The sequence below is a fragment of the Lissotriton vulgaris genome, chromosome 6 (assembly GCF_964263255.1).
Source record: "Lissotriton vulgaris chromosome 6, aLisVul1.2, whole genome shotgun sequence".
In the NCBI taxonomy this organism is placed as follows: Eukaryota; Metazoa; Chordata; class Amphibia; order Caudata; family Salamandridae; genus Lissotriton; species Lissotriton vulgaris.
Genome location: NC_141694.1, coordinates 1010145017 through 1010171046, shown reverse-complemented (window position 1 = coordinate 1010171046; position 26030 = coordinate 1010145017). Strand labels below are relative to the sequence as shown.

The following is a 26030-nucleotide window of genomic DNA, read 5'->3' as shown; positions in this document are numbered from 1 at the left end:
TGCATATGTTGGTGTTTTGCACTTGTCTAATAATTAACTCCTATGAACCAGCGTATGTGTCTGACAACATAAATGCAATATGAAGTGACAAGAAGAGCAAAGGTGAACAAGAAACATGCACGCTCTCCTACTGCCTGAAGAAGCAACCCTCTTGTTTTATAATCCCCCCAAGCCAAGACCCTCAGTCCTCTGGGAGGCAGGTTCTGGGCCAAACCTGAATATATTGGATCTGCTTTTTTCAAAAGTTGAAGTGAACTTCGGAACTAGCATGTAATATATATATATATATATATATATATATATATATATATATATATATATATATATATATATATATATATATATATATATATATATATATTCGCTCATAACTCTGTAATCGTACTGTAATCCCCTGTAATGAAAACCGCTACTGCGTAAATGTACTTCTCCTGTGGGAGATCTGTCTTCAGTGCTGTCAGTGTCTTTTTAGGTCTTCTGAGATTAATTGGTGAAGGCGAGTCAGATACTGTTTGAAAAAAGTAATATCATTGTGACCTCCCCCCTTGACCCACAGAGGCTCCAAAGCATTGGGGCAGCGCTCGAACAGCGCCAAGGCCTGCGAGAAGTCAATCACTTCGTCCTCCGTGCCATGGATGATGAGGACCGGAGATGTGATCTTCGACACCTTGTCAATGCTAAAAGATCAGAAACAAATAATCAAATGAATTAGCATTACTATTGCTACAAGATGATCACAACTAATATATTACAAACCTTGAGTGAAAGTGTGGTGGGAAAGTGGGAGGAAATAACACATCGAGACTATACAGCAAATTACATGTGATGAACACATTTTGAAGTCCTCTAATTCTACCTCTAAGGGGCTCCATCTTTTAATAAAGCAGTTCATATTTATTATGAGCCAGTCAAGTTGTGCAGTGGTTCCTGGGATGATTTATGGTCCCGTTACGATACCTGTACGAGTGATACTACAATCGACAGTAAGGCGGAGAATTGCCTGATCAGCTGGTACGAGTGAACATGGCTGATTTAGGTTTCCTGTTTTAAAGATGTCCAAAGCTGGTGCAGCAACAGAGTGTTAACCCTGATGAATCTACCATAAAATTTACTGGGCAGTGAAACATGTCGGTTACAGGTAGTGATATGCGACAGTAAGCTACCAGCCTTTTTAACTCAGCAGTGCATACCTCATTCGGTAATAAAGTGGTATAGTTGGTGTGACTGCTGATTTTACCTTCACTCTGTATTGTTTTGTCACGTCCAGGAGCTATGCTCTGAGCTCCTTGTTCTGCACCTTTACCTTTACCTTTATCTGTTTCACTAATTTTTGTTATGACACGTTTGTTTAATTGGAAAAGGAATGGCTACCAATGATGAGAAAGGGGCAAAGTATTGGTAAACATCTGACCAATTTCCCCGAGGGTGTTCGCCCGTGAGGTGCCTTCCTCTCCGCCACACATTTTTTCTGTTTCAAGTGTCTGTGTGTGGTTGTATGTATGGCCTTAGTAGGGCTGACATCATAGGTTGTGCGGAGTTGAATTCACATTGAACCCCCCTATTAGTGTTCACAAACATGGTGTTAGGTATGGACAGTAGGGCATTAGAGACAATAGATAGCTAAACATAGAATTAAGAGGGGGTATATCCAGAATTTTACGATAGAAGATTCTAGTGGAGAATGTTCTCATGCCCGTTAGATGATTGCTAACTTGAGTCCTGGGTACAGGGATTTTTTGTGTTTGAATTTCATTGAGTGGAGGGCTTTCCCTAAGGTACCCGCTTTTCCCTCTAAGCTCCCCTTACTATTATATGTGCAGTGGATTAGCCTGACACTTGTGATGCAATGCTGTTCTGCCCAGTCAAACCTAATATCACACTTTAATATACAGCTATGGTCAAGAGGATCATTAAATGTTAAAAATGTGACTATCACCTCATCAGCACATTAAAACATAAACAGGCCCACTGGAGGTTTGCATGACACCTCGTTTTATAGGTCAAATAATAAGTTGTAAGTTTCCTTTCAGCACAGATATATATAGTATTCCAGAACTATCCCGACCTGCTCCAGTAAGAGTACGAGGTTTTGCATGGTGACCATTCTTGCATGATCGATTGTTTTCATGTGTTTTTTTAGAGAATCTTGGTAGTAAGATAAATCTCCGCCATCCTGATATTGGGGCCGATTAGGATGGCGATCCGTCTGCCATCCGTGCCTGTCCGCCACCTATTTTCCCCCACCATATTACAATGGCGGTGTGACCGCGGCCGACGGGAAGACGACCGAGGGTCTAATATGGTGGCGGTGTCTATCAGACACCGCCAGCCATATTAGGATGTGCTGTTGGCAATGCCTTTCCGTGGGGGCAATGCCGCCACGAAAAGACATACAATCTTTGCTTCTGGGGCCCGTTGCGGCCCCCAGGGTGAAGGGGGGGGTGGCGGTGCACATGGGGGGTACCTATGGTACCCTCCTGCGTTTCAAAATACAACATGGCAGGCACCGTGTGGTGCCTGTCATGTTGTGCTTTGAAACGTACAACATGCATTTTTAGCATTACCGCCCGCCGCAATGTTAAAAATGCGTGGTGCACCCGCCACTGTGGCGGGTGCATCCTAATTTGAGGCACGGACCTCCGCCTCTTTGGCGGACGGTCCTGTCCCCCGACAGGATGGCATCCTAATTGACCCCACTGTCATTATGGGCCTCATTAGGATGGCAGTGGGACCGCCACGTCAGGCTGTCGGTAGTAGTTCCACCGTGATCGGATACCATTTGACCTCCCGTCACATTGCAATGGCGGCCGAATGGTAGGCGGTCAGAGAGACCGACCACCACGGACCAGACGGGCTCAAGGAGCCCGTCAGTCCGTCGGAGTGACTTGTATCCCTGCAACAGTGGCGGTGTTTACTCAAGCACCGCCGTAGGGATTACAATGTCCCCTTCTACCGGCCATTTTAATGGCGGTTAACCCGCCATCAAAAAAGGGACTTTGGGGGCCTCTAGCGGGCCCCCTTCTCCCCTTGCTCTCGGCATTGGGTTCAGGGAGCACCTATGGTTAAGTTAGGGCAGTTAACGCAGTCGAAAAAAGGTTGGGAACTCTTTAATTCTCTGAGTTTATTTACGGTCATGGATGGTAACAAAAGAAATATACTTTTGCGAGGCACAGCCGATATCACTTGTCCTTGGAAATGGGTTTGGGTTATATCACTGACCTCATTGCTCTGGCACCCATCATTAAATGGTTTAGAATTTAGTCTAGCCTTGCTCTCATTCTAAACCAGCTTGTGATTGAAGATTGAAGATCTCTGGAAGGCACACTGCAAATCCCATGGCTAAGGTATGGTAAAATGATGCTGAATAGTGCAGGATCTATAGAATTGTTTACCAATTGCAGACAGTTGCGACTAAGGGAGTTACAGTACCTAAACATATATTTTTGTCTAGGTGACAATGTGAAAGAGAGGATAGGGAGCTTCTTAAACCCACTGTGAAACAGTAGGTTTTGTTGAAAACATGCCCGGGGGAATCCTATTTGTCCTTTGTTAATAACACCGACCATTGTTGCTTATAATTAAGATTTAGGTTTAATATAATACACTGATCTTTAGCTTTCCCCATCGGAGTTTATAAGTTGGGTGACTTAAAACCTTGTTCTTGTGATAATTTCCCTGAGCACGACATTTTACACTTCATGTTTTCTTGCAATTTGTATCGGGTATTATGGTCAAGAAACATTCTCCCACTGGTAAGAAATAATCAATTTGCACAGATAAGACCAGATTTGCTGAACTTACAAATGCTTTCTTCCACCTTAGTCTGCCTTGGGGATGTAAGCTTTCTTGCTGGTGCACTTAGACTTAGGAAAAAGCTACTTAATGACTTGTCGCTAGCAGTTTTTGCCTAAAATCCCTTTTCTGCCACTTTTATATTTTTAGGGATAGCTCCATGTAGGGAAAGGGCAATGGATGATCTTGTGTTTGTACCTCATGTTATTAGTACTGAAATGATGCACCTGTACTTTATTTGAAGGTCTTATTTAGTTTACATACTGGCAGTATATTGCAATCTTCCTAGAGGTTTCATGGTTGAGATTTGTAATTGATATAACTAGACCAATAGTTTTTAGGTGGTCCCCAACATCTCTTGTTAACATAGCAGACCCTAAAAAGAGGTTTTTTTTTGCCCGGTCTTCGTTGGGGTGAGCCTCCTTGCTGTTTATCGAAACCACCAACTCTTTTGTTGACTCCTGTTTTAGACTTTCTTTAACTGCGATTTGCACACACTAACATGAAATCTCATGTATATATGGCAATAATGAATATGTATTTGTTCATCTGCACAGGGTTTTAAACAACTCCTTGTATATTTATGTTAAGGAATATTTGTATGCACAGACGTAATACACCATCTTGCTGGGTTTTATATTGTGCTTTTATGAACTTTGTTGACTGAATAAAGAGCCATCGACTGACTGACTAACATCACAAAAATTAACACTGCTGAAGTTACATAATTATATTATAGATTCTTCTGGGGGAGAACAACGGGTGAAGGTTTCTCTTGTCTGAGAACATTTTGGAAAACAATGGGACTTACTGGTGCATTTCAATGCTCAATTTTCACATACATTTGCTACATATTTAATGCCTATCATGGTGTACCAAGCTACTGAAATCTGACAGTCCCCATGAGTTCACCCATTTATGTTTTTAAAATGTCCTATTGGTGCCCCCTTAAGTGAAACATAATTTCCATTGCTAGGACCTGCATTTTGCCATGGTGCCCCTGTTGCCCAAACATTACATACAATACGGCTGTGCAAGAATTTTCCTAATACTAAATCTCTTGCACTATGGAGGTCCCTTATGTCAAATATTATGGCTTATATGTCATGGACCACATTTTGTCCTGGATGGCCCCATGACCTGCCACAGTTGTTTTCCCATACACCATGAATTTTTACCAATGTCTCATCACAAGCAATTTTCCACAGGTGCCAAGTAACCCAAGAATTTGTTTCATGGGTGCTCCATGCCAAAATGTATCTACAGAGTACCACATTAGCGTTTTGCCAAGGATATCCCATATGAAACTATTGCCTCCAATATTCCAGTACCAACATTTTGTCAAGGGTGCTTCGACAAGCCAAAAAGCATGCCATTTGCAATAGCGGATCTTCAAGCATAACCACATATTCTAATTTACATTCAATTATTCACACTCATTCATTTTTACCTTATCTTGTGCACTCACTCTCTCCCTGAATCACTCACTTGCACTCTCTCACTCACTCTCCCTCTGACTCACTTAAAACTTACTTGCTCATTTTCACACACACATCCTTGATCCCATATACAAACATACATGCTCACACATATACACACTCTCTCACCCAAACCCACTCTCACCCACATGCACACACACAACATACATTAAAACCATTTTATTATTCTTATCTAAGATGCCAGTAAAGGTCCAGATCTTGCTGTTCCACGTTTTATTACACTAATGTGAATAATAAACTATTATGTTATGTTATGTTATCTTGGTTTTGTATAGCGCACGGCTACTCAATGAGTGTCCCGGCGCTTTGGATGCACACCTATATGACAACATAACAGGAAAAAAACAGAGAAAAAGGAAAGATCCAGATAAACCACAGAGGTGACAACTAAGAGGTAAAAAGCCAGGTTTTAAGACCCTTCCTAAATGCCAGTAAATTTGAAGTGCCGCGCAGTGTCACTGGCAGCGTGTTCCATAGCTGCGGGGCCAGCAGTCTAAAAGATCGGCCTCCAATGTGTGCCCTTTTTATGCGAGGGACCGTGGCAAGAAACAGGGACCCGGACCTCAGGGACCTAGCAGGGTGGTAAAAGGCTAGCCTTTTTTGTAAGTATTTTGCTCCTGAGGCATAGAGAGCTTTATGAGCCAAAGTCAGGGCTTTGAAAATTATCCACTTCCGGACGGGAAGCCAGTGCAGTGACTGCAGGAGGCCCGAGGCTCTAGCACGGCCAGATACTCCAAAGATGGCCCGTGCTGCCGAATTCTGGACCACCTGCAGCCGTTGTAACAGATACTCAGGCAGGCCAAAATAAAGGATGTTAGAATAATCAATTCTCGAGCCAATTATAGCCTGCACTGTTATCTTCCTGTGCTCCTCCGATAGTAAGGGGAGAAACTTGCGCAGCATCCGGAGCAAACCAAAACAGGCGCCAGTGAGACGGATTATCTGGGAACGTAGTGTTAGGCCATTGTCGATCTTAATCCCCAGGTTCTTGGCCACCTCGGAGGAACCTGCGGGAGGAAACATGTTCTCTGGCCACCACTCCTGCCAGTCTGGATCCGAACTGCACCCGAAGAAGAGTACCTCCGATTTATCCGAGTTGCACTTGAGGCTGTTACGTTGGAACCAGTTAAAAACAGCCCCAAGGCAACCCCGGATACTCTCTCCGTCAAAGTCCGCACCTTTCTCGCACGTGAAAAGGAGCTGGGTGTCATCAGCGTGGGAAACGATCTGGGCCCCGAAAGATTCCGCCAGATCCGCCAAAGGGGTCATGAAGATGTTAAATAGAGTCGGGCTCAACACTGAGCCCTGGGGGACTCCGACACCCAATGACGACATCTCGGCGGAACTAGCAGAGGCCCAGACCGTTTGTCGACGGCCCGCCAAGAAAGAACAAAACCAGCTGAGCACCGTCCCCCTCAGACCGATCTCACAAAGTCTAGCGAGGAGACCCTCGTGGGGGACGGTGTCAAAGGCCGCCGACAGATCCAACATCACCAACATCGCTTTGCCACCCGAATCCAGCACCTCCTTGATCGCCTCCGAAACTTCCAGAAGTGCTGTTTCGGTGCTTAGATTGGTGCGGAAGCCGGATTGAGTGGGATGCAGTAGATCATGTGACTCCAGATAATCAGTGAGCACCTTGTGCACATGCTTTTCAAGGACTTTATTCCTTATTAATGTAATAAAAATGACATGAAAACGAGGTTAGAGCCTGACTCTGATAATCCGGGACTCCCCTGTGTTCTTGACACTGATTTTGCCACTTCTGAGGCCAGGGATCCCAAAGGCAGTGCCAGTGGTAGCAAGGAGCAAGCTAGGGGTCGCAACTGCGAGCCCTGGTAACCCCCTAAATGACAGCCTTACCTTTTCAGAGTGCTTCAGAGGCTTCCTAGTCAGGTTACTTAAAGCACACCCTAGACATCTAGCCTACGCCATTAACTCACATCTCTCTTTCTTCCTCGAACAACCATCACCCCTGATCTATAATCCAAGATCCAAAGTCTTTGTTTTAGGATTCTACACCAAGATAAATTGTATACATTTTAAAATCAGCCAAACCCTCTCATGCACCCTCCTAATCTTGAATTACCAATTTATCAAATCTTTGTCTTTCTCTCCTCCAGTGCCCTAACCCTCCTTTCTAACTTGTTCAAATTATCCCTTCATACTAGATTATATTCTTAAGGTTAAACACCTCATTACGAGGGCTGTATCCACATACTATTACCATGAATGCACTACAATGAAAAGCAAGTTTTCCAAGCAGGGAAGTTTTTAATACATTTACAGTGGGAGTCAATACAACCAAAGGGACATTACAATGCAGGTCATCAGAAAGGAACCATGAAAGAACCTCACAGCTTTCCATCCTTGACATGCCTGTTGGTTCTATGATATGGCTTGATAGCACAGCTGTTGGCAGACAATTATGTGAGTATCACTAGAGAGGGGGTTTGGCTCCACCCACATGTTGGGAGCCAGGAGTACGTGTTTTGATTGGGCGGAAGTTGTGTTTCCACAACAATGTGCTTGCCATCCACACAGCTGTGATCATTCTGTTTATTTCTCCAACTGCCTGAGCTTGAACTTTTAGGGGCACCAATATGACATTATAATGCTATTAAAGTGTCTTAAATAACTAGATAATTTATGGTGTTATGACTCCAGCAGCAGTACAGAAGAGAGGAGGCTAGTCAGTAACCTACATGGATATTTTGGACAGTGCAACTGTCACTTGACTTTTTAACCTACACCAATATTATTCTACAATTCTTTTCCTCCACACAAATACATTTCCATTCCATGCTATTTACAAGTAATACTTCACATTCCCATTCAATATTCTTTTAACACCCGGCCTATTTGCATTGCCAGTGCTTGTTCCATCACTTATTTAAAAAAATTAAAAAACATTCCCCTCCTCTCCATCTGACTATCAGTAAGCCTCTCTGCCTCTATATAGTTACCTTTAAATAAACATATGATTTGCCAAAAAAACTGTCTCAAACAATATTGACTACAATAATATCACCAAATTAATTACATTATCTATACTACTATAATACAGAGAGAGCCCAAACCTTTGAGGCTGGTAATCTCAGGAACCACAGCACCGATCACAACACCCAATACAGCGTTGGAAAGGGAAGTTGCAGCAGAAGGACATAGGCTATGCAGACGCCCACCATATACATTTAAAAGATATAAGAACCGTGCCAGCAAAGTAGTCCCTTGTGGGCGTGTCTGCGTTGTGCTGTGGGCGTGTGCTGGGGGCGTGACAAACGCTGGGGGCGTGTGGTACGTTCCGCCCTTCATGCCATGTCTCAAAATCGTGTGCTGTGGGCGTGTGCTGGGGGCGTGGACGTGTGCGGGCGCAAGATTACGAGAAAAAAAGCGAGCGTTGTGCCCAATATTTCATTGTTTTTTCTTCCCAGGTTCTGTACATTACAGCTCTGGGTGTGCTTGCCCCGCGCTCCCAGTGAAGTGCACCTGCTTTACTGTATGGAGGTCAGGCATGGCGCTATTCCCAAGGGCCGGAAGGAGCGCAAACAGGGGCCATTGTGCAGGAAATGTAATTTCACCTTTACTCCCGGTGACGTCTGAAGCGCATACTGGAGATTTTCCACTTCTGTTGCGCATAGGCTTTGCGCCACGCACATCCGGACAAAAGGCCCGCCACCACGGAAATAGCAAGAAAGTGACTCTCCCTCCCCCGGGAATATGTGATGATATTCCGCAAACCAACATCCTGCATACCATCACTCCGCAATTTTTATAACGCAGGACTATTATTCCGCAAAGACATCATTTCTAAAACTTTTACAACGCCTATGACTTTATCATGCATGCCATTATAACGCAAATGCATGTGTGGTAAAGTCATATACATTGTAAAAGTACATTATTAAAACATAAAATATATGTTTGTATATATGTGTATTTTTATATATATATGTACATATAATACTCTCCACGAACACACAAGCGTGGAGCACTCGCCGACGGGTGCTTTCTAGACGCGGGGGTGCGCCCGCGTAATCTATTACACTCCAGTCTCCCTCATATTTCTGTTATTTATTCACAGAATAGCACAACTCCAACAACAGACGCGTTTCGGTATCCAACCTAATTCAATATTTACCGAAGCGCCTGACCACCATGTTATTTAACATACATTTCCTGTGTCGACATAGTGAAAGGACTCATTCGTGCTGCATTGATCGTGCGCCATCTTGTACTTCCTAATGGCATATCATCATGCATACAATATGCAGATGTGAAGCATCGAACATGTTATATTATGCATACATATTGCACTCGTTCAACCTATCCCGCCCTCAGATGGGCAAAATCGACCAGCAGTGGTCTCAATCCAGCCCTGTATGGGCCTCTTCCTCTCCCACCTGTATAGAGTGGGGTTTAACCTATTGGGAAAAAGGTAAAGGGTTGTTCCTTTTTCTGGATTGTCTTTTTTGAATGGACTGATTCAGTGATTCAATTACTTATCTCCTATTGGGGGATTTGGCTAGTATGTACATATGTATATATGTATAGATGTGTCTTCTCTCCTTCTGAGGTACTCTATATTCTCTCTTCTATATTACTCTGACTTCTTCCTTTATTTTGAGGGTGTATTTCGGGCCTTTGTTTATTTTGGTTCCAGTGATTGACGTTTGGGAGAGGAAGAGGCCCATACAGGGCTGGATTGAGACCACTGCTGGTCGATTTTGCCCATCTGAGGGGGCGATAGGTTGAACTAGTGCAATATGTATGCATAATATAACATGTTCGATGCTTCACATCTGCATATTGTATGCGTGATGATATGCCATTAGGAAGTCCAAGATGGCGCGCGATCAGTGCAGCGCGAATGAGTCCTTTCACTATGTCGACACAGGAAATGTATGTTAAATAACATGGTGGTCAGGCGCTTCGGTAAACATTGACGAAGGTTGGATACCGAAACGCGTCTGTTGTTGGAGTTGTGCTATTCTGTGAATAAATAACAGAAATGATCCCCGGAGTGCTTTCCTTCTTTCACAAAAATGAGGATATGAGGGAGACTGGAGTGTAATATATATACATATATATATATATATATATATATATATATATATATATATATATATATATATATATATATATCTACAGGAAGTCTCACACGAAGGCAAAGATGAGTCGCACTCGTTCTGGCAATATTTAAACATTTAATTTTCTGTTTGCAGTTACGGCGCTGTTGTTCCGATGCATTTTGGTCAAAACCTTGACCTTCTTCAGGGAAAGTCGCCTCGGCATCCACGCAGCCAAACACTTACTCGCCATGTTGTTACTCCTTATAGCTGCTCGCCCCCTGGTGGTCTTCTCAAACGGGCTGGTCAGCGCTATAAGCATGCTGGTTCTCGTAGTATGGTGTTGGCTGCGTCCCGTGATGGGTGATACTCGTGTTGATGCTGCTATTAAAAATTGTCCACAATTACCCACGCTACCATTTTTAAGGCACATGGGCGCCTGTATATATATATATATATATATTCACTGAAAAAACCATAGGTTATAGACCATATATAGTTAGGAATTCGCATTTACAAAACCTTATTTTACTCACACAAAACCATTGAAATTCCATATATAGTTAGTTGCACTAACTATATATCGCGCACCCGCAATCCACTGCTGATGATGTCACATATTACATCATTCATGACATGGTCAGTGACATCACTGATGACATCACTGATGACATCTCAAATGACATCACTGATGACATCTCAAATGACATCACTGATGACATCACTGATGACATCTCATTTGACATTACTGATCACATCACTGATGATATCATTCATGTGATAATACGATGAACCTCTTCAGACTCTAATATAACCTTAGATACAATCAGTGTAAACAGACACTCACAGACTGTCACTCATCCATGGAGTTACTCACACACCTAGTCAGTCATGCAAAGAATCAATCACACCTCCATTTCCTCAACTATACAGTTATACAAACTTTACTTATTCAAACATATACTAACACATATTTACTCTCTTATACAATCCCTGATACAAGTTCACAATGATCCATACAGCCACTCACACATTCACTGGCTCTTATGCACAGTTATTTATATATGTCAACTCTCACATGTACTGTGTTTTACATATGTACTTACTTTGACATGTAGCACTGAGATATCCATTCACTCACCAATACACTCATGCACACAGTCAACCGCCCATACAGCTGTTTCCACATGCACTTTTGAAACCATACATCTAGTGAATCAACTGCTCACACATCTATGCACAGAGTCATACACCTCCCAGCCACCCACACACACACTCAGTCTCCCATACAAATACTTGGGCAACCAATCAATAACCCATATAGTTACTCATATAGCTACTTATCAACACATGCAACAGTTTACAGAACAACAGACATAATGATGCACAAATTAAGACAGTTTAGTCACTAACCCATGCACTCAGTGAGACACATTTAATCACTCACTCATACAGTCAGTCATGCACCTACTAAATCCTTCATCCAGACACTTATACATCCACTCATTCTTCAATATGTAAGACATATTTTAACTTTACAGAAACATACAGCCACTGGATGTTGTCATCAGTGATGTCATCAGTGATGTCATTTGAGATGTCATCAGTGATGTCATCAGTGATGTCACTGACCATGTCATGAATGATGTAATATGTGACATCATCAGCAGTGGATTGCGGGTGAGCGATATATAGTTAGTGCAACTAACTATATATGGAATTTCAATGGTTTTGTGTGAGTAAAATAAGGTTTTGTAAATGCGAATTCCTAACTATATATGGTCTATAACCTATGGTTTTTTCAGTGAATTTTCAAGGTTTTGTAAATGTTAATTCCTAACTATATATGGTCTATAACCTATGGTTTTTTCAGTGAATTTTCAAGGTTTTGTAAATGCTAATTCCTAACTATATATGGTCTATAACCTATGGTTTTTTCAGTGAATATATATATATACATACATATATAAACATATATCATCTGTATATCTATATAAATACAAACATAAATGCATGCATACATATACTTATATGCATACAGATGCATGTTATTTACATGAAAGTTGAAAAAACACTAATAAAAGCAAAGCTAAAAAGCCACCTCATTACAAACAGAATGGCTTTAACTTAAACGAGGGCGAGATCTATTGCATTTTTAATGCTTGTTTACTTTGGTTCCATCAAGAAGGCATTCAGATGTGTCACACATTTGCCATAAATTCTGAATGTTAGCACTCTAGTTGCACATTAGATCACTGTAGTAAAGCTACTGCTCACCAGGGACGTCTGCTGCTGGTATTCAAAGTGCATGTTTCAGTCTGCATGTCAGAATTTTTTTAATGAAATAGAAGAGGATTTGAGAAGTCACTCAAAATGATCCCTAATTTTTCTTTCTGAAGCACTAATCATACTTTCTATGGCAAACTTAACCCCCTCATGTTGTTCCTTTTTAAATTGAGTGTTTTCAGACTTACCACTTCATTCCAATCAAGATGGCTTCTGGTGTGCCATACTTTTGTCATAAGTAAGACTGTTAGCGCTCTAGTTGTTCTTTAGAACACTCTGGGACATTCTGTCATTGGGCTATACTTGGGGTACATCTGGGTGATATTTGGGCTACATTTAGGCTCTTTTGTCTCTGGTGGCCATCTTGGGAGACTGTATGTCAGAATTTTTTCATGAAATTGAAGAGGGTTTGAGAAGTCACTCAAAATGTGCCCTAATTTTTCTTTCTGCAGCACTAATCATAATTCATATGGCAAAATATACCCCCTCATTTTGTTCCTTTTTAAATTAAATGTTTTAAGAGTTACCACTTTATTCCAATCAAGATGGCTTCAGGTGTGCCATACCTTTGTAATAAGTAGGACTGTTAGCGCTCTAGTTGTTCTTTAGAACACTCTGGGACATTCTGTCATTGGGCTATACTTGGGCTACATCTGGGTGATATTTGGGCTACATTTGGGCTCTTTTGTCTCTGGTGGCCATTTTGGGAGACTGCATGTCAGAATTTTTTAATGAAATAGAAGAGGATTTGAAAAGTCACTCAAAATGTGCCCTAATTTTTCTTTCTGCAGCACTAATAATACCTTCTATTGCATAATATACCCCCTCATTTTGTTCCTTTTTAAATTAAATGTTTTAAGAGTTACCACTTTATTCCCATCACGATGGCTCCAGGTGTGCTATACCTTTGTAATAAGTAGGACTGTTAGCGCTCTAGTTGTTCTTTAGAACACTCTGGGACATTCTGTCATTGGGCTATACTTGGGCTACATCTGGGTGATATTTGGGCTACATTTGGGCTCTTTTGTCTCTGGTGGCCATTTTGGGAGACTGCATGTCAGAATGTTTTAATGAAATAGAAAAGGATTTGAGAAGTCACTCAAAATGTGCCCTAATTTTTCATTCTGCAGCACTAATCATACTTTCTATGGCAAAATATACCCCCTCATGTTGTTTCTTTTTAAATTAAATGTTTTAAGAGTTACCACTTTATTCCAATCAAGATGGCTTCAGGTGTGCCATACCTTTGTAATAAGTAGGACTGTTAGCGCTCTAGTTGTTCTTTAGAACACTCTGGGACATTCTGTCATTGGGCTATACTTGGGCTACATCTGGGTGATATTTGGGCTACATTTGGGCTCTTTTGTCTCTGGTGGCCATTTTGGGAGACTGCATGTCAGAATGTTTTAATGAAATAGAAAAGGATTTGAGAAGTCACTCAAAATGTGCCCTAATTTTTCATTCTGCAGCACTAATCATACTTTCTATGGCAAAATATACCCCCTCATGTTGTTTCTTTTTAAATTAAATGTTTTAAGAGTTACCACTTTATTCCAATCAAGATGGCTTCAGGTGTGCCATACCTTTGTAATAAGCAGGACTGTTAGCGCTCTAGTTGTTCTTTAGAACACTCTAGGAGGCTGCAGTAGAACACAAAGGAATCAACTGACAGTCTCTGTCCTTGTTGGATGTACATGTTTTACTGAGAATGTCAGACTTCATTTTCACATGACTGAGAAAGATAATGTGAATTTACAGAAAATATGCTTTCAGTTCAGCTTATAGATCCCCTTCCAAACCACTGTGGGAAAATCATGAGATATTAGTTTTCTTTCAAACAATATTCATGATATCACAGCAGAAGGTTTTTTCACATGGTAAAATCACCTTAGAACCCACCACAATTCCTAAAACGAGTATGGTACCATCAACAAATGATTTATCATGTAACTAAAGTCCTAAAACCCTCTATTAACTACAATGCTTTTTAATGAGGTGCTATCATGTATATTGGTCCCAAGATGGCTGCCAACACTTCTTGGATGAAGTGCTAACAGCCAATCAGATCAGATGTGTGGTTAGGCTCCGCCCAGATATATATCTTTTTTTGAACCTAAATTACTCAAAATCCACTGGAGCACATATATTGAGACCTAGCAAAGGCACATCGGGCTAACAGTCCCTACAATTTTGCCAAGTTTCGTGCAAATCCATTCAGCCGTTCGAGCTAAAAGTGAGGCCAACCGCCCTATGGAAATTAACATGGGAAAAACGCGTTTTGGGACCCCCCTTTTTTCTCGGCCCCCCCTTGATGAAACCCCCCCAAATTGTTAGGGGCTGCTCAGAAACAAAATGTTCCATTTTCCTGAAAGTTTCAGCCAATTCCGTCCACAAATGCCAAAGTTATTAGACATAGAATTTTCAAAAATCCCATAGAGAAAAAATCCTAACTATATATACCTACTGGCGACCGCCAGTAGGTAATATATATATATATATATATATATATATATATATATATATATATATATATATATATATATATATATATATATATATATATATATATATTCACTGAAAAAACCATAGGTTATAGACCATATATAGTTAGGTATTAGCATTTACAACACCTTGAAAATCCACTGAAAAAACCATAGGTTATAGACCATATATAGTTAGGGATTAGCAGTCACAAAACCTTATTTTACTCGCACAAAACCAATGAAATTCCATATATAGTTAGTTGCACTAACTATATATTTCACGCACCCGCAATCCACTGCTGATGATTTCACATATTACATCATTCATGACATGGTCAGTGACATCACTGATGACATCATCCAGTGACTGTGTGTTTCTGTAAAGTTTAAATATGTTTTACATATTGAAGAATGAGTGGATGTATAAGTGTCTGGATGAAGGATTTAGTAGGTGTGTGACTGACTGTATGAGAGTGAATAAATGTGTCTTACTAAATGCATGGGTTAGTGACTAAACTGTCTGACTGAGTGTGTGTGGGGGTGGCTGGGAGGAGTGTGACGCTGTGCAGAGATGTGTGAGCAGTTGATTCACTAGGTGTATGAGTTCAAGAGTGCATGTGGAAACAGCTGAATGGGCTGTTGACTGTGTGCATGAGTGTATTGATGAGTGAATGGATATCTGAATGCTACATGTCATAGTAAGTACATATGTAAAACACAGTGCATGTGAGAGTTGGCATATATAAATAACTGTGCTTGAGAGCCAGTGAATGTGTGAGTGACTGTAAGGATCATTGTGAACTTGTATCAGGGATTGTATAAGAGAGTAAATATGTGTTACTATATGTTTGAATAAGTAAGGTGTGTATAACTGCTTAGTTGAGGAAATGGAGGTGAGATTGTTTCTTTGCATGACTGACTAGGTGTGTGAGTAACTCCATGGATGAGTGACAGTGTGTGAGTGTCTGTATACACTGAGTGTATCTAAGGTTATATTAGAGTCTGAAGAGGTTCATCGTATTAGCACAAGAATGATGTCATCAGTGATGTGATCAATGATGTCAAATGAGATGTCATCAGTGATGTCATTTGAGATGTCATCAGTGATGTCATCAGTGATGTCACTGATCATGTCATGAATGATGTAATATGTGACATCATCAGCAGTGGATTGCGGGTACGCGAAATATATAGTTAGTGCAACTAACTATATATGGAATTTCATTGGTTTTGTGCGAGTAAAATAAGGTTTTGTGAATGCTAATCCCTAACTATATATGGTCTATAACCTATGTTTTTTTCAGTGAATTTTCAAGGTTTTGTAAATGCTAATTCCTAACTATATATGGTCTATAACCTATGGTTTTTTCAGTGAATTTCAATGGTTTTTTAATAGCAAATATCAAAAGCTTTTTTGTGGAAAATGACTAAAATTAGGTATACATGAGCGGCGTTCATTTATGTTCACCACAGCCACTGTTGAAAGTAAAGTGAAAGTCGCGAAACAGTGGCCACGCCATCTAGTCCCTTTTAGGCCCCATCATGCACGTAAGTAACAGCCATTTTGTGTGTCATGGCCTCTCTGCCCACTGCCAATAGCCTATGATCTTTCGGAATTTGTTCTCTTTGGGTGATTCTCTATTCACAAATAAGCACAGAGTCACAATACTCTGTTTAGTTTTTGCAGATAGTGAAGGATAGGTAGTGCAGACTTTTGTCCCCTTTGTAACCCGTTATGCCTATCTCAATGTGAATGTGTTGTGCACCCCACGCAAAGAAAACGACATTTTCTTTTTTTTATTATTTGCCCCGCGGGACCCTTTTAAAGACATTCTTTAGTCTAATTAGGTTGGCCTCTATTGTATGTATTTTTTTCTTGTCAGTACTAATATTTCACATTATCTCCAATTACAATTTGTAAAAGAAGCAAAATCTTCTTGGAAAACATAATGCAAACACTTGACACAAAACATCATTTTAAATGCACAGCTGGCTTCCTTATTTTCTCCAAAAAGCATACTAGTCTCTTTCTAAAGTAAAGGAACCATATCTCACCTTAGCAAATGCTTTTTGAATTTCAAAACAGTCTCAGAAACACACCAATTTTACAAAAGCAGAGCAAAAGGTATGCACTCCAGAGGCTGGAACCAACAAAGGCACAGAAATGCTGATATTCATGACACATATCTCTCATGTCACCCAATCAAAACTCTTCCCTCACTTTTTCAAATCAACACCCTCTGCCCTTTCTGCCCTTTTTCCATAGCAACTACCTCCTGACAGACCTCTCATGTTTACAAGTTCACACAACAATGTTTAAAATGAACTCTGAACTCTCACTACACCTGCTAATCCACTGCAGTGTTTCTTAAAATCACTTTTTTATTAACCATTCAAATTACATCTTTCAAAGAACACATCCATGCACCCTAACTTTCTGTTTTCAGCAATGGAAATCCACCAGTCACTGCTAATGAATCATTAGCACTCAAACTCCACAGTTTTTTTTCTTTACAAACTCCTACTGTTTCAACTGCCATTTCATTCCCACACTTCATCTGACTGCAGCAGAACCTCCTCTCGCCATGTTTTCTGTCTGGATTCTTGGACATAGCTACATCCACTGGGCTCACAGGTATGCTGATAACAGAAATTTACACAACCTCAATTTACAAAATGTGGAAATCAAATGGATTGGGCAAAGAGGATTGAGATGTCACCAATTGATACCATTGGTGAAAACCTTTTTGCATTTGCCAAACCCTGACCTCATAATAGTGCACTGTGGAGGAAATGATTTGGGCACTTTGACTGGGGTAGGTCTGGAAATGCTTTTAAAGGACACCTTTGAGCAATTGATGGCACTTTTTCCTCAAACTGCCTTGGTATATTCCAATATATGCCAAAGACAAAAATGGAGGTGGTCCAATCAATTTTGTCCACAAATTGAGAAATCGAGGAAGCATGTAAATAAATCTGTTTCAGCTTACATGAGAGACCATGGAATGGGCTGCATCTACAACAATAACTTGTGTTACTACATGCAAGATATCTACAGAGGAGATGGCGTGCACTTCTCAGATGAGGGGAACAGAGTTTTCATACAAAATTTAAGACTGTGTATTGGTACTTACTTATAAGTACCTAGAACCTACACAGAACCCAAAAGCTCTTTTTAGAGCTACCTTAACTATAATTACTCTTTAAAAATTTCGAATGTACCTTTTTTCACTAATTTTTACTTATGTTCGCTTCCCGGTTTGCTACCCGGTTCGCGTACCGGCAGCTAACCGGGCGAAAAATTCCAAAAAAAATTTCTTTTTTCTCGCACATATGGGACTCCTCAGCCACCCTCAGAAAACCTAGGGGGTCAGGATACGTCTACCGTGCCCCCTTCTATCCATTCTGAACATTATTTACCCTCTATCTTGTATCTCAATTCTACCGAAACACAAAATGGAGGACTCCCGTAACGCTGCAGGTTCGCGTACCGGGGCACGCACTGAGAAGCGCTCGCTTAAAAAAGATGGGAAAGTAATTTACAGAAAAACCACTGGAGACACTTTCACCAAATATACATTAGCTCATACTACATACCAATCCCTACCATTTTCACAAATTTGGTTGGAATTCCATTTAGCCATTTAGCATGTAGACCTCTCTAAATTCCCTGAGGTAAATTACTTCACAAAACACATCTGAAGTGTTGGAATTGACAACCAATTAAAATGTTACTTTCATTTTCTACTTTTTTTTACCTGACATTTGATTGATTATGTACCTGAATATATATAAAGAAAGAGAGAAAAACACAGCCATTTTGACTACTACTTCCTGAAGTACATTGCAAGAACATTTTCACTGACAACTTAAACTTGTTTTTAAAAGGTAAGATGTTATTTTATAAATTTGACCGGAGAACTAGGTTATGCAATTTAAATTAATTTGGAAAACATTTTCAGATAGTTATATACTATCCCTCTGTAAGAGTTAGACATTGAGAAAGGCTTGTTTATTATAATTATGGATTGATTTACGTTTCTGTGTTATAATTATGAATTTACTTAGGCTTTTTCGCAGGCACTTTTTAATAGTACTACTTCACGCCTGAAACCATACAGTGCCCATAGATAACTTCTCTGTTATACACTCACAAGTACCTGTCTGAACTTAAACCCAACATTGCCCTATCTCTACTGATATATTTATTTTTATGCAAATTTCAGCACAAAAATGGAAGGAGAACAGAACGTTTCCTTTGAAATTGCCCTAGAGATGAACAATGAGGAAAACATTGAACGCATTGACTTGGAATTCATGGACGAACCACGAGACCAAGAACTTCTACAATGTGTAGAATCTGTGGATTTGTTACTTCATTATGAGGACGATAAAATGTGGGAAGTTATGTTCACTCAACAAGAGGACATTTCGGACAGTCAAATGTTAGACAGTCTATTAAATTTTGAAAAAGAATCAGAAAAATAAATTTATATTTAATAATCAAAAATTGTTCGAGTCTTTAATCATTTTTATATGTAATTCATAAACTAGTACCAAATTGATTATAATGTAAAGTCAGACTTATAGTATACTGTGCAACTTTTTTATGTTACACAATAATTTTGCTCATAGTTACTTCCTTTCTCCAACTATATTATCTCCAATGTGTATTTAACATCTCTTTATCATCTCCTGCCTCCATATTGTTTCTACTTTCCTGACACACTATGGTATGAATTCCATATTCCACAATAACTTCTGAAACAACATGCAAGATATCTACAAAGGAGACGGTGTATATTAATTTTTTGACTCTGCATTGGTACCTACATATTGCTACTTAAATAAAAATTAAAAAAAACAACAACAAAACGAACAATCAATAAACATACAATATTTAAAAAGTCTATCATTCTTGTTTCCTCATAGTACGCTCCCCGGACCGCTTTCCGGTGCGCGTACCGGGCGCACCCCACGCAAAAAAAGCCTCCACATCAAACCTAGGGGGTCAGGGAGGATCTACTATGCCCCCTTATGGTCATTTCCCCCTTCGTTTTAGCCTCCTCTTGTCTCTCGATCCTACAGAGAGACAAGATGGCGGCCGCTCCAGACTGTTTAGAATGTTGACAGACACCGGAGAGCCAATCAGCTTCGCTTCGCGAAGTTCCGTTACGCGTCAGGTACGCGAACCGGGGCGCTAACCGGGACGCTGTCACAGATATACATATTTTTTAAAACGTTAATTTCTCAAAATCCACTGGAGCACATATATTGAGACCTAGCAAAGGCACATCGGGCTAACAGTCCCTACAATTTTGCCAAGTTTCATGCAAATCCATTCAGCCGTTCGAGCTAAAAGTGAGGCCAACCGCCCTATGGAAATTAACATGGGAAAAACGCGTTTTGGGACCTCCATTTTTTCTCGGCCCCCCCTTGACGAACCCCCCCCAAATTTTCAGGGGCTGCTCAGAAACAAAATGTGCCATTTTCCTGAAAATTTCAGCCAATTCCGTCCACAAACGCCAAAGTTTTTAGACATAGAATTTTCAAAAATCCCATAGAGAAAAAATCCTAACTATATATACCTACTGGCGACCGCCAGTAGGTAATATATATATATATATATATATATATATATATATATATATATATATATATATATATATATATATATTACCTACTGGCGGTCGCCAGTAGGTATATATAGTTAGGATTTTTTCCCTATGGGATTTCTGAAAATTCTATGTCTAATAACTTTGGCGTTTGTGGACGGAATTGACTGAATTTTTCTGGAAAATGGCACATTTTGTTTCTGAGCAGCTCCTGGAAATTTGGGGGGTGTTCGGCAAGGGGGGGCCGAGAAAAAAGGGGGGTCCCAAAACGCGTTTTTCCCATGTTAATTTCCATAGGGCGGTTGGCCTCACTTTTAGCCCGAACGGCTGAATGGATTTCCACGAAACTTGGGAAAATTGTAGGGACTGTTAGCCCGATGTGCCTTTGCTAGGTCTCAATATATGTGCTTTAGTGGATTTTGAGAAATTAACGTTTAAAACAAGATATATATCTGTAACAGCGCTCCAGGCAGCGCTCCGGTTAGCGAACTTTTCGCGTATCGGAACTTTGCGATGCGAAGCTGATTGGCCCTCCGGTGTCTGTCAACATTCTAAACAGTCCGGAGCGGCCGCCATCTTGTCTCTCGGTAGGATCGAGAGACAAGAGGAGGCCAAAACAAAGGGGGAAATTACCATAGGGGGGCATAGTAGATCCTCGTTGACCACCTAGGTTTTATGTGGAGGTTTTAAAAGGGCCCAGGAGGGTCAAAAAAATTATTTTTTTTTTTTTTTGCGTGGTAAGCGCCAAGTTCGCGAACCGGAAAGCGTTCTGGGCAGCGTACTATAAGGATAAAAGAATGATAGACTTTTCTAATACTGTATGTTAATTATTTGTTGTTTTTGTTCGTTTTTTTTTAATTTATTTATTTATTTTGATTTAAAAAAAAATTATGGGTCAGAATTTTCATAGTTCATTAAAACTTCCAGCATTACATCATCTGGAATCTCCTCAAACATGCATGTTTCTATGTCTTGTAAGCTTTCAATAAATTGTTCATCAAAAGATTCATCCATAAAATCTTCATCCAAAATTTCTTCAGTTATAATCTCTTCTGTTGTAATGTCGAAGGAAACATTGATTTTTTCGTGCTCCCCTTCCATTTTTTTGCTGTAAATTGCATAAAAAAATAATTATATTAGAAGAGTTAGGGCACTGTTGGGTTTAAGTTCAGACAGGTAGTTCTGTTTTTTTAACGGTGAAGTTAAAGTAAGTAAATTCATAATTATAGCAGAGAAGTGTAAGTCAATCAATAAATATAACAGAGGAGCCTATCTGTATCTATAACTATAGCAGGGGGACAGTAAATAATTATCAAAAAACGTTTTTACAAATTAATTTAAAGTGCCACTTACAAATTATCAATTTACTTTACAGGGAGGTGAAAAGGCTCTTGAAATGTAGTTCAGGAAGTAGTAGTGAAAATGGCTGTGTTTCCTTCTCTTCTTTTATATATATTCAGGTACATAACCAATCAAATGTCAAGAAAAAAAAATTGAAAATGAAAGTAAAATTTTCATTGGTTGTCAATTCCAATACTTTAGATGTGTTTTGTGAAGTAATTTACCTCAGGGTATTTAGATAGGTCTACAGGCTAAATGGCTAAATGAAATTTCAATCAAATTTGTGAGAATGAAAGGGATTGTTATGTAGTATGAGCTAATCTATATTTGGTGAGAGTGTCTCTAGTCGTTTTTCTGTAAATTACTTTCCCACCTTTTTTTAGGACCGCTTTCCGGAAAGCGGCCCGGTTAGCGAACCTTAAGCGTCACGGGAGTCCACCATTTTGTGTTTCGGTCGCATTAAGATACAAGATGGAGGGCAAATAATGTTTAGAATGGGTAGAAGGGGTCATGGTAGACTTATCTTGACCCCCTAGGTTTTCTGAGGGTGGCTGAGGAGGCTTATATGTGAGGAAAAAAAACATTTTAAAAAAAAATTCCGCGAGGTTAGCTTTCGGTTAGCGAACCGGGTAGCGCCCCGGGGAGCGTATTTTGTGGAAAATTAGTGAAAAAAGTTAGAAAAAAATAATAATTGTGAGTGATCAGATGAAGGGTAGCTCTGAGAAGAGCTTTTGGGTTTATGGTACATTTAGGTACTTATAAGTAGGTACCAATGCACAGTCTTAAATTCAGAATGAAAATTCTGTTGCCCTCATCTGAGAAGTGAACTCCATCTCCTCTGTAGATATCTTGCATGTAGTAACGCAAGTTATTGTTGTACAGGGAGCCCATTCCATGGTCTCTCATGAAAGCTGAAACAGATTTGTTTACATGCTTCCTCGCTTTCTCAATTTGTGGAGAAAATTGGTTGGACCACCTCCATTTCTGTCTTTGGCATATATTGGAATATACCAAGGCAGTTTGAGGTAAAAGTGCCATTAATTGCTCAAAGGTGTCCTTTAAAAGCATTTCCAGACCTACCCCTGTCAAAGTGCCCAAATCATTACCTCCACAGTGCACAATTAACAGGTCAGGTTTTGGCAAATGCATAAAGGTTTTTACCAATGGTATCAATTGGTGACATTTTAATCCTCTTTGGCCCAACCATTTAATTTCCACATCTTGTAAATTGAGGTTAGGTAAATTTCTGTTCTCAGCATACCTTTGAGCCCAGTGGATGTAACTATGTCCAACAATCCAGACATTAAACATGGTTGGAGAAGGTTGTGCTGCAGTCAGATGAAGTGTGGTAATGAAAGGGCAGTTGAAACAGTAGGAGTTTGTAAAGAAAAAAAACTGAGGATTTCCAATGCTAATGATTCATTAGCAGTGATTGGTGCATTTCCATTTCTGAAAACAGAAAGTTAGGGTGCATGGATGTGTTCTTTGAAAGATGTAATTTGAATGGTCAAGGAAGAAACATTTAATGAAAGATTGCACTGGATACGCAGGTGCACTGAGAGTTCAGAGTTCAATTGAAACATTGTTGTGTGAATTTGCAAACATGAGAGGTCTTCCAGGAGGTGGTTGCTATGGAAAAAAGGCAGAGAGGGCAGAGGGGGGAAGGGTTTTGATTTGAAAAAAGTGAGGGAAGAGTTATGATTGGCTAATATGAGAGATATGTGAAATGAATATCTGTATTTCTGTGCTTTCAATAGCTGCAGCCTCTGGAGTGCATCCTTTTTCTTCTGCTGAAGACAATTTGGTGTATTTCTGAGACTGTTTTCAAAACTCAAAAAGTATTTGCTAAGGTGAGAAAAGATTTATTTAATTTAGATAGAGAATAGTATGATTTAAGGAGAAAATGATGAAGAAAGCTGTGTTTTTAAAATGTGGTTTTGTCTCAAGTGAAATACAAATAGATTTTGTTTCTTTGAGAAATTGTAATTGCATATTCGGTGTAGCATTCTGGCATGCAGTAACACAAGTTATTGTTGTACATGGACCTCATTCCATGGTCTCTTATGTAAGCTGAAACAGATATGTTGTTTTTAAAAACGACTTTTGAAATCAATTACATTTCTGGATATGTACTGCTAGAGCTTCATTGGTTGTTTGGGGTCATATTTATAAGGCATTTGAGTGTCTTTGATGTTATGTTTTCCTTTTTAAATGGAAAGCGCTCCTCATGGGGCAAGTGTCTTGTAAATACGCTCCCACTTGCGCTTGGCAAATTTAGATTTTGATTATGGGAGTTACATAGCCATGTTAATAATGTCCAAACAATGGTGCTAGGGCATTCAAGAAAACGCTTTCATGTGTCTCAAGGACATTTTCAGTCATTTCCTCTTGAATACAGGTATACAATTGATTTATATGCTGTGTTTAAAAACGATTTTTGAAATTAATTACATTTCTGGATATGTTCTGCTAGAGCTTCATAGGTTGTTTTGGGTCATATTTATAAGGCATTTGAGTGTCTTTGATGTTATGTTTTCCTTTTTAAATGGAAAGCGTTCCTCATGGGGCAAGTGTCTTGTAAATACGCTCCCACTTGCGCTTGGCAAATTTAGATTTTGATTATGGGAGTTACATAGTCATGTTAATAATGTCCCAAAAATGGTGCTTGGGCATTCCAGAAAACGCTTTCATGTGTCTCAAGGACATTTTCAGTCATTTGTTCTTGAATGCAGGTATACAATTGATTTATATGCTGTGTTTAAAAACGATAATTTGAAAACAATTACATTTCTGGATATGTACTGCTAGTGCTTCATAGGTTGTTTTGGGTCATATTTATAAGGCATTTGAGTGTCTATTATGTTATTTTACCCTTTTTAAATGGAAAGCGTTCCTCATGGGGCAAGTGTCTTGTAAATACGCTCCCACTTGCGCTTGGCAAATTTAGATTTTGATTATGGGAGTTACATAGTCATGTTAATAATGTCCCAAAAATGGTGCTTGGGCATTCCAGAAAACGCTTTCATGTGTCTCAAGGACATTTTCAGTCATTTCTTTTTGAATGCAGGTATACAATTGATTTATATGCTGTGTTTAAAAACGATAATTTGAAAACAATTACATTTCTGGATATGTACTGCTAGTGCTTCATAGGTTGTTTTGGGTCATATTTATAAGGCATTTGAGTGTCTATTATGTTATTTTACCCTTTTTAAATGGAAAGCGTACCTCATGGGGCAAGTTTCTTGTAAATACGCTCCCACTTGCGGTTGGCAAATTTAGATTTTGATCATGGGAGTTACATAGGCATGTTAATAATGTCCCAAAAATGGTGTAAGGGCATAATCAAAATCTAAATTTGCCAACCGCAGGTGGGAGCGTATTTACAAGAAATTTGCACTATGAAGAACGCTTTCCATTTAAAAAGGGCAAAATAACATAATAGACACTCAAATGCCTTATAAATATGACCCAAAACAACCTATGAAGCTCTAGCAGTACATATCCAGAAATGTAATTGTTTTCAAATAATGACTTACTTCATTGGTAGGCCTTCACATGTATTTTCTCCTTTGTTTTCTTCAGTGAAAATCTTATCTGTAACCATGTGTTGGCCTCACCTCAAACAAACAAAACAGGTGATGGACCGAATGTGGATCAATGACACACATTCACCCCAGTCCAAAGATCTGGGCCTAAACAAACCTTTAGATAGGCCACACCTTATCGTCATCCTGAATTAATCATTTAAAATATTAGGGAGTGATTTATGATTGTTGTATGCCTGTTTTGTACCATTGTGTGTCATTTTTGTGATGCAGTGCTGGTGCAAAAGATTTGCTATGTTAAATAATAAGTAGGGCATTAAGTTTTAGATGACTGTTATTCATTTACTGTTTGGTAATAGTGGTTAATAACATTTTTTATTATATTTTTCCACAGATT

The 26030-nt window shown here is 39.7% G+C and overlaps 1 protein-coding gene across 1 annotated transcript in view; it reads right to left on the bottom strand.

Moving 5' to 3' along the window:
- Positions 1-457: 457 nt before the first annotated feature.
- The window catches only part of LOC147708349 (alpha/beta hydrolase domain-containing protein 17A-like), a 471490-nt gene continuing 445917 nt past the window's right edge, over positions 458-26030 (bottom strand). Inside the window, exon 4 of the mRNA XM_086925725.1 lies at positions 458-677. Within this exon, the coding sequence (XP_086781851.1) occupies positions 458-677 (220 nt within the window). The remainder of the gene's footprint in view (positions 678-26030) is intronic.